Source organism: Rhinopithecus roxellana, chromosome 1 (assembly GCF_007565055.1).
Source record: "Rhinopithecus roxellana isolate Shanxi Qingling chromosome 1, ASM756505v1, whole genome shotgun sequence".
Classification (NCBI taxonomy): domain Eukaryota; kingdom Metazoa; phylum Chordata; class Mammalia; order Primates; family Cercopithecidae; genus Rhinopithecus; species Rhinopithecus roxellana.
This window is the reverse complement of record NC_044549.1, coordinates 42,954,487-42,971,518: the sequence shown is the minus strand read 5'-3', so window position 1 is coordinate 42,971,518 and position 17,032 is coordinate 42,954,487. Positions and strand designations below refer to the sequence as shown.

The window sequence follows — 17,032 nt, the reverse complement described above, 5'->3', positions numbered from 1 at the left end:
CCAAATGTCCACTGGTTAATATATTCTTAGTCATTTATTCCATCATTTATTCAACAAACATTTGTTGGGTGCCAAGTAGGTGACAGGCACAGTACTGGGCACTGGTATTTGAGCAATGACTTAGAGAAGGCCAACTGTATTTTTCTCTGAGCCCACAGTGAGCAGGCCATCAACAAGAAGCATGAAAAGTGCTGCCTAGGGGTAGGATGAGGCACTTAGAAAAAACAGAGGGAGATCCCTCTCCCAGACTTGCAGATAGGAGGGCTGCTGGAGGAGGTACGGTTCCAGACACAGAACCCTGTAGACAGAAGTAGAATCCCTGTTCAGCTGAGGACCCAAGGCACGAATCGTAATTAGCCCAGGGAAGAGAGTGGAGCAGTGGCAGGTGATGTGTAAGACTGTTCCAGGATGAGAGAGCTGCACCTGGAGAAGAGAATGGTCTTAGCATGGGAAAGACTGAAGCAAGTTCAGAATGGCTGACCCCTTGAGTGGGAGATGAGACGTGAAGGGACATAGGGCGGACAAGAAGGGCAGTAGGCTGAGCTAACGGGCTTCGTAGGCCTGGTTAGGGAGCTCGAACTTTGTCCTTAGGAAATGGGAAACCATTTTAAGAAGAGACGTGATGTGAGGGGAAAAAATATATATTAGCAGTGTCACTTCAGTACGAATGTGGCTTTATTTCGATACAGTTCTTATATTGTTGGATATGTCATCACTGTTAATGCACTGTAAATTCCTGGGAGTTTTCCTCACTCCTTTCTTCCTATGCCCCTCTGAGGCAGCTGAGTGCGTTCTCCACCCCACCCCACCCATTGCCTGCCCAGGTGAGTAAGAGCCCAGACTCTGTCTGTGAGCTCCTAGCCAGCGTAAGGCAGGACGGCAGGCAGTATGTTTTACTCATTCGCATTGTTTTTCTTACCCGTGAGCAGTTGTAGGTCACCTTCAGCATTGTCTCCTGCTCTTGGCTTTAGGGTGCCTGTCCTTGCTTGTGACGGTCCAGCACACAGAACGCTATGTCACCCTGTTTGCCTCTATCATCCTCAAATGTGACTATACCACCTCTGCCCAGCTCCAGGACGTGGTGGTGACATGGCGCTTCAAGTCGTTCTGCAAGGACCCTATCTTTGACTACTACTCAGCGTGTGAGTATCCTTACCCCCTTGGCCCTGTGTGGCTCCCAGACACCTCTGTGACATACTGTGGTTAGGGTTGAGGGATTAGTTAGGATTACAAATCTTGGTAGTGAGAAGAAGCCACAAAGATCACCTAATGCAATTCCTCTGTTTATAGATAAACAAACGGAGTCCAGGTAGATGAAATAATGTATTCAAGGTCACATACTAGTTTATTTTACAATTTTTGTCCTGCTTTGTTCTTAAAAACTTTTAAAGAAACTCAGACATTAAGCAAAAGTCCTGCCTCCCTGTTCATTCCTGGTTCCATGCCAGCGTGCTGAGCTGACTATGCAGGCCTGCCTCCCGTCACCCCCACCACCTTAGAATGCCGGCAAGAAGACTCTACACTCAGCACTAATGACTGGGAGCCTCTTACTTCTTGCTGTATTCCCTTCTTCAGTCCGCCTTTGGGGAGATGGTCATTCCTCTGCTGACTAAGCCCTCCAGTGCCCCACAGGCAGCTCTTTAACTGTGGGAAGTCTCTTAGTGCTACACAACTCCCCCTTAGGGTTGGCCAGTCCTGCCTTTTCAGTAACAACTGCCCCAGGCATGTGGGTTGTGCTGTCTGGATCAGAGCTCTTTCCTAGTTGCCCATTTCTGCCTTCTCTCAAAGAACAAAGGAACCCAGAACACCCCACTGTCAGCACCAAGACAATTAATTTTTTGGAGATTTTGAGAATAGAAGTAGACACCCTGTTCATAGGAAGAAGTGAGCCTCCCGAGAAGAAGCAAAGGGAGAGGGAGGCATTAGTCTTTACTAATGACTACACCACCTCTGCCCAGCTCCAGGACATGGTGGTGACGTGGTGCTTCAAGTCCTTCTGTGAGGACCCTAACTTTTACTTTTTGAGCTCTCGAGCTAATGTCTCACAATATGATGTGAGCAGAACCTCAAGAGCTGTCTGAGCCACCCACTGATCCTGCCATTGTCCCCAAAAGACTCCTCTCTAAATTGAGGCGTTGTTTCCTGGGGGTTACTCTTAAAATGCCTGGGTTAAATGGCCAGGGAGGAGAGGCTAGGGAAGCAGGCATTTGCCAGGGGCAGATTTAACAGCTCTCAGATTATATATATATATATATATATATATATATATATATATATATAATTTTTTTTTTTTTTTTTTTTTTTTTTTTTGAGATGGAGTTTCACTCTTGTTGCCCAGGCTGGAGTGCAATGGCGTGATCTCAGCTCATCGCAACCTCTGCCTCCCAGGTTCAAGTGACTCTCCTGCCTCAGCCTTCTGAGTAGCTGGGACTATAGGCATGCGACCTTATGTTTTAAGGGCAGGTAGATGAATTCCATGGGAGCAGAGAGAGGCTGGGGTGACTTTGAAAATGAGACAAAGGAAGTTGGAATAGGAGATGGGGGATACAGCCGGCATGAAATCATGGCCTGTTAGGGGGTCAGGAGTCTGGCTGCTCAAAGTGTGGTGCCTGATATCACCAGGTAGCATATAAGAAATGAAAATCTCGGCCGGGCGCGGTGGCTCAAGCCTGTAATCCCAGCACTTTGGGAGGCCGAGACGGGCGGATCACGAGGTCAGGAGATCGAGACCATCCTGGCTAACACAGTGAAACCCCGTCTCTACTAAAAATACAAAAACTAGCCGGGCGAGGTGGCGGGCGCCTGTAGTCCCAGCTACTCGGGAGGCTGAGGCGGGAGAATGGCGCAAACCCGGGAGGCGGAGCTTGCAGTGAGCTGAGATCGGGCCACTGCACTCCAGTCCGGGCGACAGAGCGAGACTCCGCCTCAAAAAAAAAAAAAAAAAAAAAAAAAGAAATGAAAATCTCAGATACCACTCTAGACCTGCAGAATCAGGATCTTCATGATTAACAAGAGTCCCAAGGGATGCATAGTCTTGGGAAAAATTGAGATACTTCACTGTGTCTCACGCCTGGAGCAGAAAGGGAACCTTTCTTTGTGGGAAACCCCTATAGCTGTGTGACTCTAGTGTGCCCTCTCTCCTCAGCATACCAGGCAGCTTTATCCCTGGGCCAGGACCCATCCAACGACTGCAACGACAACCAGCGGGAAGTTCGCATCGTGGCCCAGCGGCGGGGGCAGAATGAGCCCGTGCTGGGGGTAGATTACCGGCAGCGCAAGATCACCATCCAGAACCGTGAGTGCGGGGGAGGTGTTGGGGAACTGGGGGTATGGGGAGGTGCAGACACCAGGCCTGGCAGGCTGAGTCAGCATGGGATTTCCCATTTCTTTCTGCTGCCTGTTGGTCTACTTGGTCGCTGTCATTGTTTGAGGAAAGTGCCAGCTTCATAGAATGTGCTGCACCAGCTGAAGTTACTTCCCTGGAAGTTGGTCTCTGAACCAGAGGTTGTTCTGTTGCTATCTATAGCTTTGGCTAAACGTCTAGGGGTGAGTGGTTTCCTTTGCTTTCCTGAGATTCAGGGCTAAGATGTGGATCAGATTTCTTTGATTCATTCCACAAATTGCTCTCGGGGCCTACTGAAACCCCAGGTCACTGAGTTTCCCTCTGGCTATTCCTGTTGTTCATATGGAAGGAAATAGGGGGCTCTGAGCAGATGACCACCTTGAGACCACTGTCCTCCACTGATAGAGGAAAGAACACTGCGCTTGGACTAAAATGTCCCAGTGAGAGTCCTAGTGCTTCCTCTCACTAGCTCAGTGACCAGTAATCAGTTATCATGTTTTGTTTTTTTTTTTTTTTTGAGACAGAGTCTTGCTATGTCACCCAGGCTGGAGTGCAGTGGTGCGATCTCTGCTCACTGCAAGCTCCGCCTCCTGGGTTCATGCCATTCTGCTGCCTCAGCCTCCCCAACAGCTGGGACTACAGGTGCCTGCCGCCACACCCAGCTAATTTTTTTGTATTTTTAGTAGAGACGGAGTTTCACCATGTTAGCCAGGATGGTCTCGATCTTCTGACCTCATGATCCGCCTGCCTCAGCCTCCCAAAGTGCTGGGACTACAGGCGTGAGCCACAGCGCCCGACCTGATCAGTTATTTTCTTTGTCTTCTGTTTCCTCATCTGAACGATGGGCATTGTGGTGTCTTCCTCCCTACTCCAAAGTGAATATCTAGCGTGATATGTGAGAGCTGTGTCCAAAGCCTGTCTATTCTCTGTGCCCTGAGCAGGGAGTAGTGGTGAGAGCCCTGACTCTGGAGTCAGGTGCGAGTGTGCATCCCAGTTCTGCATTTACAGGGTATATGAACCTGGGCAAGCGTCTACAATTTTTCAGCCTCAATTTCTATAAAATGGGACTTGCCATAGTACCTAGATCATAGAGATTTGTGGGGAGTAAGGTAATATGTATAAAGCATTTAGCAAATAGGAAGTGGGCAGTAAGCATTAGTTATCACTCCGTATACTTTTGGATAAATGGCTTAGCTCCTCATATTTCTATTGTGTAATCCACACTCGCTGCCATAGATCAGCACAGAATTCAGAGCCTATTTCAATGGGCTTTATGTGCTGTGTTAAATAAATATTTGTTTGTTAAAAGGGGAAAAAGGGAAGAATACACCCACTGGGCCACTCATGGTGGCCATAGCTACAATATCAAGGAATCAGTGAATATTCTGACTGTTTAAAGGGAGGTCACTTAACGGGAACCAGTTTAATAATTGCTTTCAGTTTTGTCTGTAACACTTAAGTCTGCCTTTTTTTTTTTTTTTTTACATTCGGCCTCTGATTTCCCCAAGCCAGCCCTCAGCTTTAGGGTACATCTGTCCTTGTTTTCTAGTCTCCAGGGGCATCTCTAAAGATCCAAGGTGGTTCTGCCTTTTCCAAAGCCAGCAGAATTTGTTCTTCTCTGACCTCAAAGTTTCAAGCCTCTTTAATTAGCAAATTACCTGTACAGTTTCTGAAAGATGGAAATCCCCATAGTAGCTAGTCCCTGCTCTTATTTTTTTTTTCTAAAACATGAAGGTAAATACCTTCCACTACTTCCATTCCCAGCCACCTTTGGCTCAAACCCTGCTTCGTTCTTACTCCCACAGGAATACGTTAGTATTCCCCTCTGTTTTTACTTCTGTCTCCAGGCTTGTTGGGACTTCCTGGAGTCCTTGTGTTCTGACACTTTGTTGCCTATGCTTGCATCATTTGAGATGACCCTGTCAAATCAGTCCTTAGATCTTTTAAAACATTAACATATCTGAACACCCTTCTTACTCTGACATCCCTCAAATACTCTTTATGTCTCCAATAAAAATTAGAGCAGATTTACAATACACATCATGCCCCGAGGGGGAATTTTTTAAAAGCATTTTCACCATTTTTCCAAGTCTGGGGTAAGCTTATTTCTGGGAAAGGTAGTGGGTTTGGAAAATAGTGGGTAGGAAAAAATTGTAGGTACTGACGTAGAAAGAGAAGGAAACAAGTCAAAGTTAGGTCCACTGGTGCGTGACCTTGCATTTTTGTTTCATTTCCTCAATAAACATTTCTTGACAAACAGATAATAAAGAATTGCAGATATTACAACTGACTTAGCAGGAGCAATTCTGTAACACTAAGGTTCCGTGGCGCTGGTGCTTACTGTGGGTGGGGGAACTGGAACTGCCACTGTACTTCACACAGAGGCTGCCCTGATGCCTTTGACTGGATTTTAAACCCTTTCAGGACAGAAAAGGGTTTTGTTTCTCTTTACATCTCCTCGGTGCCTGACATAGTGCTGGACCCACAAAAGTGAATATTTATTGACTTTGCTAAATTTGAACATAAATATTAACCATTCGTTTTAAGTTCCTTGTAGATGCTGGATATTAGACATTTGTCAGATGGATAGATTGCAAAAATTTTCCCCCATTCTGTAGGTTGTCTGTCCACCCTGATGATCCTATAAGTGGAAGCTGGATGATGAGAATGCCTGGACACATGGGGGGAACAATACACACTGTGGCCTGTTGGAGGGTTCGGGGGTGTAGGAGGGAGAGCATCAGGAAGAACAGCTGTTGGATGCTGGGCTTAATACCTAGGTGATGGGATGATCTGTGCAGCAAACCACCATGGCACACATTTACCTGTGTAACAAACCTGCACATACACCCCGACCTTAAAATTTAAAAAAACAAAAATGAATGTACATCAAATATATATATATATAAACCCTTCATCTATCCTAATGTAGGTATACAACACTGAGTGCCCATGAGAACTGAAACTCTTCTTGAGTTACATTTACTCTTAAAATACTGGCATTTTATCTTTATTCAAGTTCATCTCATACCTGTCCTTCAGGATCCAGAGATAACTGCTCATTTTAGGCTGACATGGGACCTAGAATCTGGAGTTTTTCTACCCAATTTAGAGAAGACAGGAAAGCTTGGTGGGTACGAGTACTAGCTTTGAGGCAGAGAGATGTGGGTTTGAACCTACCTCTGATGAGCATTGTCTGTATGTTATTAGGCCAGTTCCTTTGAGTCTTGATTTTCCTCATCTGAAATGCAGCTAAATAGTCATTTCCACTGTACCAGTTGGGATTAGGTCTGATTGCGAGGAAGTAAAAGCCCCATATACTGCCAACTTAAACAGTATTTTATGTTTAACTTTTTTTTTGAGATAGGGTCTCACTGTGTTGCTCAGGCTGGAGTGCATTAGCACATTCATAGCTCACTGCAGCTTCAACTTCCTGGGCTCAAGCGATCCTCCCACTTCGGTCTCCAGAGAAACTGGGACTATAGGCACATGCCACCATGCCTGGATAATTTTTTTATTATTATTTTTTGTAAATACAAGGTCTCGCCATGCTGCCCAGGTCTTGAGGCTGTCACAGGTTAGACACCAGTGCTCTCTCCTCTGACACTGGCACTTTCTCCCTCCTTACTGTGTAGGAGCAGATCTTGTGATTAATGAAGTGATGTGGTGGGACCATGGAGTGTATTACTGCACCATTGAGGCTCCAGGGGACACATCAGGAGACCCCGATAAGGAAGTAAAGCTCATCGTCCTGCGTAAGTGCTACTGGAGCTTTCTATTCAGTCTACCTCACTGCCGTAACACTTTTACTCACAGGAAAAAAAAAAAAAAAACAGAAATAAACAAGCCTAAGTTCTTGTCATTGGATTATCAACCTCTGAAGTTCCCTTATCAAAGCTAAACTTTTAATTTTTTGCCAACATATTGCTGAACTTCAACCTGTAGGTCAAGAGCTGTGTTTATGAGACCTCTAGGACATCAGCGCTGGAAGTATTCCCCCTGAATGTTTAGTTCAGCCCCTGCTTGGCTTCTCCCCTGCAGACTGGCTGACCGTGATCTTCATCATCTTGGGAGCCCTCCTCCTCCTGCTGCTGATTGGAGTGTGCTGGTGCCAGTGCTGTCCTCAGTATTGCTGCTGCTACATCCGCTGTCCCTGCTGTCCCACCCGCTGCTGCTGTCCTGAGGAAGGTGAGAGGGGACAGACAAGCAGTGGAATGGAGTGGATTAGGGACCAGGACTTGAAGTAGATCAGCTTCAAGTGCCAGGTCAAAGGTTCTTCCAGGTTCTCTCCTCCATGCTGTTCTCCCATCACAGGGTCAGAGGACATTAGCCTCAGCCCTGAAAATGATGCTTAGGGAGGTTAGGGAGCCACATGGAAGGTGGCTGAAATGAGGACATTTGCTTGTCCACTCTCAGGCTGCCTAAAGCATCCCTTAGATAGCTCTGTCTACTGATGGCATTTCCTCAGCAGCCCCGATGTGCCTGTGCTTCAATCTTCATTCCTAGCACTGACCTCATTTGGACATAAGGTGGGCTGGAGTGAGTGGTTTAAATAAGCCAGTAAGAGAGAATACCACTTGTAAAGGAAAACAAAACTGTTTTTTCCTGTTCTCACATGCCATTCAATACTTCGGACACCAAGTGTGTGTGTGTTTTCCCCACACAAAAAGGAATTCTTCAGCAGACACCAACTGAATGTCCTATAATTTAACTCAATTCTGATGCTATTTACCTGGAAATAGCACCAGACCCCACAGGTGGAAGACTTATTCCCACAAGACCACCCCCTACTTCAGACGCCAACTGCAGTTACAACTAGTAGGTTGTCACCTGTGCTTCTGAGGAAATGGCTATAAATTGGCAGTTACCACGACCCTTTCCTCCAGTTCAATTAATTTGCTAGAGCAGCTCACAGAATTTAAGGAAACACTTTACTTATGTTTACCCACTTATTACAAAGAATATTTAAAAGAATACAAGTGAACAGCCAGATGAAGAGATGTATAGAGCAAGGTATGTGGGAGTGGGGCGGGGCTTCCATGTCCTCTCCAGGTGTGCCACCCTCCCAGTACCTCCGTCTTTAGCAACCAGGAAGCTCCCCCAACCCAGTACTTTTGGGTTTTTATGGAGACTTCATTACATAGGCATGATTGATTAAGTCATTGGCTATTGGTGATCAACTCAACTTTCAGCCACTCTCCCCTCCCTAGAGGTCAGGAGGTAGGGATGATTTCTGTTTCTTCTTTTTTAATTTTCCTCCTTAACTTAATTTTTGGCTGCCACCTCCAGGTTTTCTGACTCAATTGGTCCAAGGTAGGACCTGAGAATTTTTATTCCTCTAGCAATCAAAATGAGTGACTGAGGCCTAAGTCTCAGATCATTGAGGTTTATTGAGCTAGCTTGAGGGCATACCCAGGGAAAAAACATAAGTCACAGATGCATCTGTGGCTGTTTTTTTTTTTTTTTTCAAAGAAGTTCCCAGGAGGTTTAGTATTTATACATTTTCCTTAAGAAGTGGAGGGCAGCAATGAAACAAATGATTATACACTTGTGAAATTTTAGTTAGTGCCCAGCAAATCTGTATTTTACATAAGAGAAAGTGAATATTAGAAAAGGGGAAAAGAGGAATTAGACTTTATCTTGTCTTTGTTCTGTACCTGGGAAGATAAGCTAGTAATTGACATTATCCACGTGGAGTCTTTTGAAAGGGCTGGTCACTGTGGGTGGGGATATAATGAGATGAGTCTGACCTCCCATCCTGTCATGACCATGAACTTAGCTTCCAAGGTTTCTCTGGGATCCCCTTGGCCAAGAGGGGGTCTGTTAGTCATTTGGGGGCTTAGAACTTTATTTGTATTTCTTATCTCAAAAGTTCGCAGGTGATGTGCTGCTGCTGGTAGAGGGGCCACACTTTGAGAATCCTTGAGTTAGGGCAAGGGAAGAGGCAGCAGATGATCTTACTTTCAATGTGATCTTCCTTTGGACTAACGTCTGATCCTTTAAAACAGAACTGTAACAGAATTATGCCCTTAAAAATGTTGGCTACAGAATACATGGTAAAGGCAAAATAATACAAAATTATTCTATAAAGATATTTTCTTGGTCAAATAGATGGAATAGTGCCAACTGCGTTAAATAGAAGGTTTTTAATTTTTTTTTTTTTTGGCTTTTGTTTTCAATAACATTTCCTCTTCCTGATGATCTAAATAAAGTACTATATTGTAGGAAATTTGAGAAATTCAGGAAAATGTAATGACTCATCTGAGTACCCAGAGATAACACTTTTATCAGTTTGATCCATTTGAAAGGAAATGTTTTAAGGGAAAAATAATGAATGACCTGTTAAGATAGACACAAAATCTGATCTACAATGTGAAGAAAGTCAGTGGCCTGAGTCTGGTTTCAGGACTATGCTCCGAGGTTGCTGTCTTACAGGAAAAGAGAACTAACTTTTATTGGATGTCTGACATGTAGTCCCCTTGCATACATTTCCTCACTGAATCCTCACAACCACCCTAGAAGGCAGATGTCATGCCTATTTAACAGACAGGAGACCAAAGGTCAGAAAAGCCCCACAGCTAGGAAATAGCAGTGGCTTTGCAGAGTTGAATCCATGTTCATCTGACTGGTGAAAGTCTGCATTCCTACAGCAGAGGCTGCCACAGTCTCTGTAGGTGGATCACTGTGGGATTGGCTAAGACACCATAGGAGGGGAAAAGTTACGGAGGATGCAGCATTGGACTGCGGGGCTCCCTACCTTTCAGGGACCTTAGGGAGGAGGCCATGGAGAGGCCACTGTCGCTGGAGAAATAATATGCAGGATGAGATAAGAAAAACCTGCCCAAGATGGCTGCTTAGATTCCCTAGGTTCGTGGGGCACTAAAAGCAGGCAAGACTGGGGACAAAGCTAACACAGATGATAAGTGCATCCCTTATTAGTAAACTAATAACTGGAGGTTCTGGGGGAGAGTTGTTTCTCCTGAGGGATTAGGTTCATTTTAAAAAACTAGTAAAATCAAGAAATGCAGACCACAAAGATCCCTGAACTTGGGCCGATGTCACTTTCAAAGTGAGTCACTGGAGCAGACTGTCCTGAGAAGTTTGTTGACAAGAAGAATTGCATGGAAGGGCATGAATTATTACTTACTCCTCTTTGGTTAGAGGAGTAAGGGGTTATTGTTGGTGTTTGGAGAATAAGGTGATCCTAAACATGTTTATAAGCAACGAACCAAGGTTAATATCAAGTGAGTAAAGTGAAGCATTAAGAAGTGAGGTGGTCACTGATGAGTGATGAAGCTGGTAGGAGTGGCCTCAGCCCTACAAGGAAAGAACTGGCCCTTAGAGAGTGGAAGGGAAAGGGAAGCAGCCTAGCCTCTGAAGACAGAAAGGAAGTCATTAAAATGTGGAGGATGATTAAGATGTAAGGGAGGAAGCTGAGGGAGCTGACATCTTCCTGACTCGATTTCAGCAAATCAAAATTCTAGATGCAGAAGGAAGCTTCAAGAAACATTTCAGTGATTCTTGAACTTCTTTGATCACATCCCACCTCCCCAACCTGCTCCCACTTTCTAGTGAGAGTTAAAAAAGGATTAGAGAGGAGAAAAATGAAAATAAGACCAAATTTTAGTAACCCTTGATAGTTCACCTAGTAGTGGTAAACAGCCCTCAGTAGGACTTAAAGATAGACGTTTTTGAACTGGAAACGTATTTTTTCTGTGAAAACTGGAGAAACGCCTTTCATCCCTAGAGCAGTTACTGGCCCTCCTTACTGGAGAACCTCCAGGCATGCCCTGCAGTAGGCCACAGCCACAGTGAGAATCTCTGATGTCTCCTGCCCCATCTCCTTCTGCCTCACAGCTGAAGGAAGTGAAGTCGAGGGAGGTTTTTCCACAATTAGTGTGTTACAGCCTGTTAGCAGTGGGCCCTGGACTAAACCTAGGTTTCTTGGCTCCATGTTCAGGACTGGTTCCTCTTCCTTAATAGAGATGAAGTCATCAGCAGAAAGTTCACCAGCAGGGGAAGACCTAAGAGGTGGGGAATGTTTTAAGTTGCTGCTATAGAGGAGGGAATGCATGTTTGAGAGGTTAAGAAGGAAAGCCCTGTTGGGAGGAGGGCTATTTGAGGTCAGTTGCCTGGTTGGGACCCAGAAGCATCTGCTGGTGGTTGCCTAAAGCTAAAATGATGAGAGTTCAAAGGGGCATGGGATTCTAGGAAGCACCTGAGGATGTCCCAGAAACGACTGGTCAGTCAAATCAGGGAGGACTGGTGGTTTTGGAGAAAGCAAATAGACTAAATGACCATAGGTTAAAAGAAGGGCAAGGGCTGTGCGTGGTGGCTCACGCCTGTAATCCCAGTACTTTGGGAGGCCAAGGCAGGTGGATCGCCTGAGGTCAGGAGTTCAAGAGCAGCCTGGCCAACATGGTGAAACCCCATCTCTACTAAAAATACAAAAATTAGCAGAGCATGGTGGCGGGCGCCTATAATCCCAGCTACTCGGGAGGCTGAGACGGAAGAATCACTTGAACCCTAGAGGCGAATATTGCAGTGAGCCGAGTTAGTGCCATTGCACTCCAGCCTGGGTGACAGAGCGAGACTCCATCTCAGAAAAATTAATTAATTAATTAATTAAAAGAAGGGCAAGAATGAGTTCTGTAAGAGTGGAGAGGGGATGGTAAGGGATGGTGAACAAAGTGTTGAGAGTCCTCAGCAGTCAATTCCAAGTTGATTCCTACATTGTTGAAACAGGGAACTTGTTGAAAATACAAATTTTCTTGCCTTGCATTAGACCAACTGAAGGAGGGTCCCTGGGAATAAGACTCAGAAAGCTGTAGTTTTAACAAGCTCATTAAAGGTGACTAAGGCAGACTTTACTCCACTGAGGTTAAGAGATAACTTATTGGGAGTCTTTTGCAGCTTTGTTGCCTTGTCCAGGTTTCCTACTTTTATTGCCTATCTGATTCCCCATTAGGTGAGCAACAGATGCCCCTGAAAGCCTAGACATCCCGTGAGGCTGTTTTCAGGGATGCGGGGGAAGGCAGGCAAGAGAAAAACTCAAAGACTATGTCTTCCATCCTGTTTCATTAGTTGTAGTGCAACAAGGAAGCGGGAGACCCTGGAAAAAAGGTTGTGGTAACTAAGGAAGCAGGTGAGTTAATCTCTGGACCGTGTGAAAAATCTCCAGGAAATGTCAGAAACACTCATGAAGGATCTGGAAGGGTTGTTAGAGAGTTATTTGTGGAGGGTGTCCCTTTAGTGAAAAAAATCATTTGAGGAGCAAAGAGGAAGCACAACTCTGCCTTTCTACATGATTGAAGGAAGCAGGAGAAGGAGTGGCTAAATGGGAATAGGACCATCTGGAAAAGGCAAGGATTCCATTAAAGGGATACAGTGGGTAGGGTTGTTCTTCTTGGAATCAGATGTCCCCAGGCCATGGAAGGAGAGACTAGTCTGGAGTGGACTTTGAAAGGTCTGGAGCTGAGTTAGAGAGAGGTAAATTGAGGAGGTGCCTGCAGGGAAGGTTTTTTGCTTCATCACAGAAAATAAAGGAGTCTGGGGACTCGGTGGTATGGCACACAAAGAGCATAGGCTTGAGCGTCGCACAGGTTCACACCCTGGCTCTGCCAGTCGCTAGCTGTGGGACCTTAGGTTGGGAAGGTAATCTCTCTGAGCCCAGCTTCCTCATTGGATTCCCAGATGAAGAGATTTTTCAGAGAACTAGTTAGCTTATGTAAGGTAAATTACATGTATAAGGCTGGGCATTCCAGTATGTGTGTTGGTGGTGGCCAGTAGAGGGAGCTGGGGAGCGGCAGCTCTGCAGAGGGAGAGGGCAGCTCTGAGCTTGTGGACCTGTCTTCAGGGAGGCTCAAGGCTATCAGTTGGCATGAAGGTGTGGCTGCTGGGGGAGCTGTAAGTTTGCATCTGATTTCCTCCAGGCTAGGCTGTGACTCACACTGAGGGTTGACGCTCCGGACACTTCTGGGGACTCTGTTACAACCACTTCCTGTTGTGCTGGGAGTTTCATACTGGAATCACTGGGCAGCCCACTGGATGACCCCTTTGCTGCTGGCCTTGGCAAACCCTACACCCTATATGACTGTGTTCAGGATGCCAGCTTTCTGTCCCCTTCTGTGCCTGGGCCCTGCTGTTTTAGGGGTGGCCACAGGGCCCAGGGAAGCAAGGAGGAACTGAGAATGCTAGGCTGGGGCCTATCCTCGTTCACACTGAGGCCGGCATTTCCTGCCCTCAACATACAGGTACATGTCCAACACACGTGGATAGGCAGAGCACTTAGGAAACATGAGGCACTCAGCCACAACTACCCCAAAAATAGAAAAGCATGAACAAAAACAACGAAATGCTTTTGTTTTTAATTTGTACTCACTGTGGGTTGTATGCCTCAGACCAGCCCCACCTAAGGGGCTAGAGTGACATTTCTATGGATCCTTGCACTACTTTTTTTATATGATTTTTCTTTGCCATAAAGGAAATAGTATTTCTCATCCCCCTTCCCTGCCTCCACCCCACCCCTTAGAAATTCCCCTACTTAGGGACAATCTCAATAAGGCGAGGAGAAGAGTAGAAAAGACCCACTGGAATCTACTTGAGCTTTTTGCACACCCTTGCCTTCTTCCCACGAATTTTTTTCCACCCAGGGTTGGCATGCCAGCTAGAAACACTCTTCCATATAATTGCCAAGTAATTCTGCCCATTATCTTCAGTATCATGCCCTTCCCTTTTTCTTTCACTCTGAGCAGATGCCCCCAGCCCCTGATTCACAGCCTCCTCTAAGTCCTTTGCATCTGTACCTTCTGTTTCTGGCCTTTGGCTTCTAGTTTTGTTGGCCTATGGCCCAGTAATTCATTGTATGCTAGTATCCATGAATCTACCTATGCATTTTGGGTGACCTTAGGAATGGGCAAGATGATGAAATGATTTTGAGGCTAGGAATCAAGTTTTAAGAATATACTTTCCTGGGATACAGAAGTTGCAGTCTTGAAGAAAATTTAGTTCCAGCTCCTCACCAGGGGGACATTTAATTTACTACCCCCTTAACCCTTACTCCCATGCAAGATAGGTGAGAACAGACAAAAGAAGCTGGCCTCTTGCAGGGCCTCTAGGTGGAGAGAAGTGAAGTGGGAGGTGTGGGGCTTGCCTGGCTGAGGGTCTGCATTTCTCCTTCTTCCCCTGCAGCCCTGGCCCGCCACCGCTACATGAAGCAGGCCCAGGCCCTAGGTCCTCAGATGATGGAAAAACCCCTGTACTGGGGGGCGGACAGGAGCTCCCAGGTTTCATCTTATCCAATGCACCCGCTGCTGCAGCGAGGTAAACTCTTCCAGAGATTTGGGATAGGGGAGGGCAGAGGGCAAGGGCAGGAACATGGGCTACATCAAGGCCTCTGTGACCAATGTGGCGGGCATCTTCATGATGGAGGATGGGAGGGAGTCATGCTAACCAATGTCACATTTTGATGTCCTGATTCTGAGGTGTATGTTTTGGGCCATTTGCTCTATATGTCATGTCCTTGTTTCCATTCAGATTTGTCCCTGCGGTCCAGCCTCCCTCAGCTGCCAATGACCCAGACCACCAATCACCCTCCCATCACCAATAGTGTCCTGGAGTATTTGGAGAAAGAACTGCGGAACCTCAACCTGGCACAGCCTCTGCCCCCTGACCTCAAAGCCAGATTTGGCCATCCCTGCAGCATGCTGTCCTCCCTGGGCTCCGAGGTTGTGGAACGCAGAATCATCCACCTGCCCCCACTGATCAGAGACCTGTCATCCTCAAAGAGGACCAGTGACTCCCTGCACCAGCAGTGGCTCACCCCAAATCACTCCAGGCCCTGGGATCTGAGAGATGGGAGAAGGCAGCACCATTACCCTGATTTCCACCAGGAGCTCCAGGACCGGGGGCCAAAGTCTTGGGCATTGGAAAGAAGGGAACTGGACCCATCGTGGAGTGGAAGACACCGTAGCTCTAGGCTGAATGGGTCACCCACACACTGGTCAGACAGGGATAGCCTAAGCGATGTCCCCTCGTCCAGCGAGGCACACTGGCGGCCGAGCCACCCTCCTTTCAGGAGCCGCTGTCAGGAGAGGCCCCACAGGCTCAGCCCCCGGGAGAGCACTCAGAGGCACGGGAGACGACGCAGGCACCGCAGCTACTCTCCTCCCCTGCCCTCCGGCCTCAGTTCCTGGAGCTCTGAAGAGGACAAGGAGAGGCAGCCCCAGAGCTGGGGGGCCCATTGCCGCCGCTCGTACTCCCCACACTGGCCCGAGGAGAAGCCACCTAGCTACCGCTCACTGGATGTCACTCCAGGCAAGAATAGCAGGAAAAAAGGAAGTGTGGAGAAGCGTTTGGTGAGCCTGGGGCATCCGGCTGAGGGTCGGGCATGGGCAGAGAGGACCCTCCAGCCAGGCATGACCACAGCCAACACAGGCTGCCTCTCATTCTGCCACAGAGGGTGCCTCCTCCCTGTTTTGCCCAAATTACACTGTGGGCTGGGTGGACTACCTCTCGCTAAAGCTAAAGAAATCAAGCGGGTGCAGAGTGTAGGGGAGAGTTCACTGCCTGTGAAGGGCCTTCTCACCATCGCTTCGGCTGTCATGGCAGTCCTGTGGGGCAGGCCAAGCGGGGTCACAGGAGAAAATGAGGCTCAGCATGATTAAGCACCTTGCAAGCTATGAGCTAGGACTTGAATGCAGATTGTTGTGGCTAAAGCCTCACCTCCTTTCACAGCTGCTTTGCTTTCTTTAATTAGCAACCCATTTCCATACCCCAAATTAGAACACTGGGCCTGACAGAAGATGCTTGTTAAGTCAGCATTCAAGGCCCTGGTATATGTGAGGTTGGGACCCTCTGAGACATCCCCTGGAAGGGACCATTAAACTGATTTTTAAAACCCTGATATTCCATATATAGGCCAAAACATTAAGATTCTGTGGATAGGCAAGATGCCAATGGGTGCCAGACATAGTTAAAAGGGGAACACAGAAGGATGTAGGCCTTTAGGGCCTCTGGATGCAGATCTTTTGTGTTGTTTTAAAGAAGTGACTTTAAAAATTATTTGCGGCTGGGCGCGGTGGCTCACGCCTGTCATCCCAGCAGTTTGGGAGGCCGAGGCAGGTGGGTCACCTGAGATCAGGAGTTTGAGACCAGCCTGGCCAACATGGTGAAACCCTGTCTCTACTAAAACTAAAAAAAAAAATTAGCTGGGTGTGGTGGCGGATGCCTGTAATCCCAGCTACTTGGGAGGCTGAGGCAGGAGAATTACTTGAATCTGGGAAGAGGAGGTTGCAGTGAGCTGAGATCGTGCCATTGCATTCCAGCCTGGGTGACAAGAACAAAACTCTGTCTCAAAAAAAAAAAAAATTTATAATTAATACATCCAAATGACAGCATTCCTTTAATGTTGCCACTTTGCAAAGCTATGTTGCCATTGCTCAAAAACATTAATAAACTGCCTCAGAGCCAACTTATAGGCTATCTGTGAAGATCTTTTCTCTATTTGACCAAAATCCTTTTCTCTTTTGCTTCTGTTTAGATAGTCAAAAGTATATGCAGTAGCTCTGAAAGAAGTTCCTGGAGCAGAGAGATATTATAAAAGAAGAACTGTAGTCTCTCACAGGTTTTGAAGTATACAACTCTCATTTGGAAGTACGTGTTCTGCTGCAAGTTTTTAAAAAACTCAAT

General features: G+C 46.6%; 1 protein-coding gene across 3 annotated transcripts in view; it reads left to right on the top strand.

Moving 5' to 3' along the window:
- The window catches only part of ILDR1 (immunoglobulin like domain containing receptor 1), a 36,598-nt gene that overhangs the window by 15,040 nt on the left and 4,526 nt on the right, over positions 1 to 17,032 (top strand). The window contains exons 2-7 of one of the 3 annotated variants that reach the window (XM_010370527.2): positions 972 to 1,142; positions 3,146 to 3,295; positions 6,979 to 7,098; positions 7,385 to 7,531; positions 14,534 to 14,665; positions 14,879 to 15,699. In XM_010370527.2, the coding sequence (XP_010368829.1) occupies positions 972 to 1,142; positions 3,146 to 3,295; positions 6,979 to 7,098; positions 7,385 to 7,531; positions 14,534 to 14,665; positions 14,879 to 15,699 (1,541 nt within the window). Of the gene's footprint in view, positions 1 to 971; positions 1,143 to 3,145; positions 3,296 to 3,455; positions 3,547 to 6,978; positions 7,099 to 7,384; positions 7,532 to 14,533; positions 14,666 to 14,878; positions 16,382 to 17,032 lie in introns of those variants that run through there. The other 2 variants (XM_030941813.1, XM_030941821.1) reach the window with 2 other exon arrangements.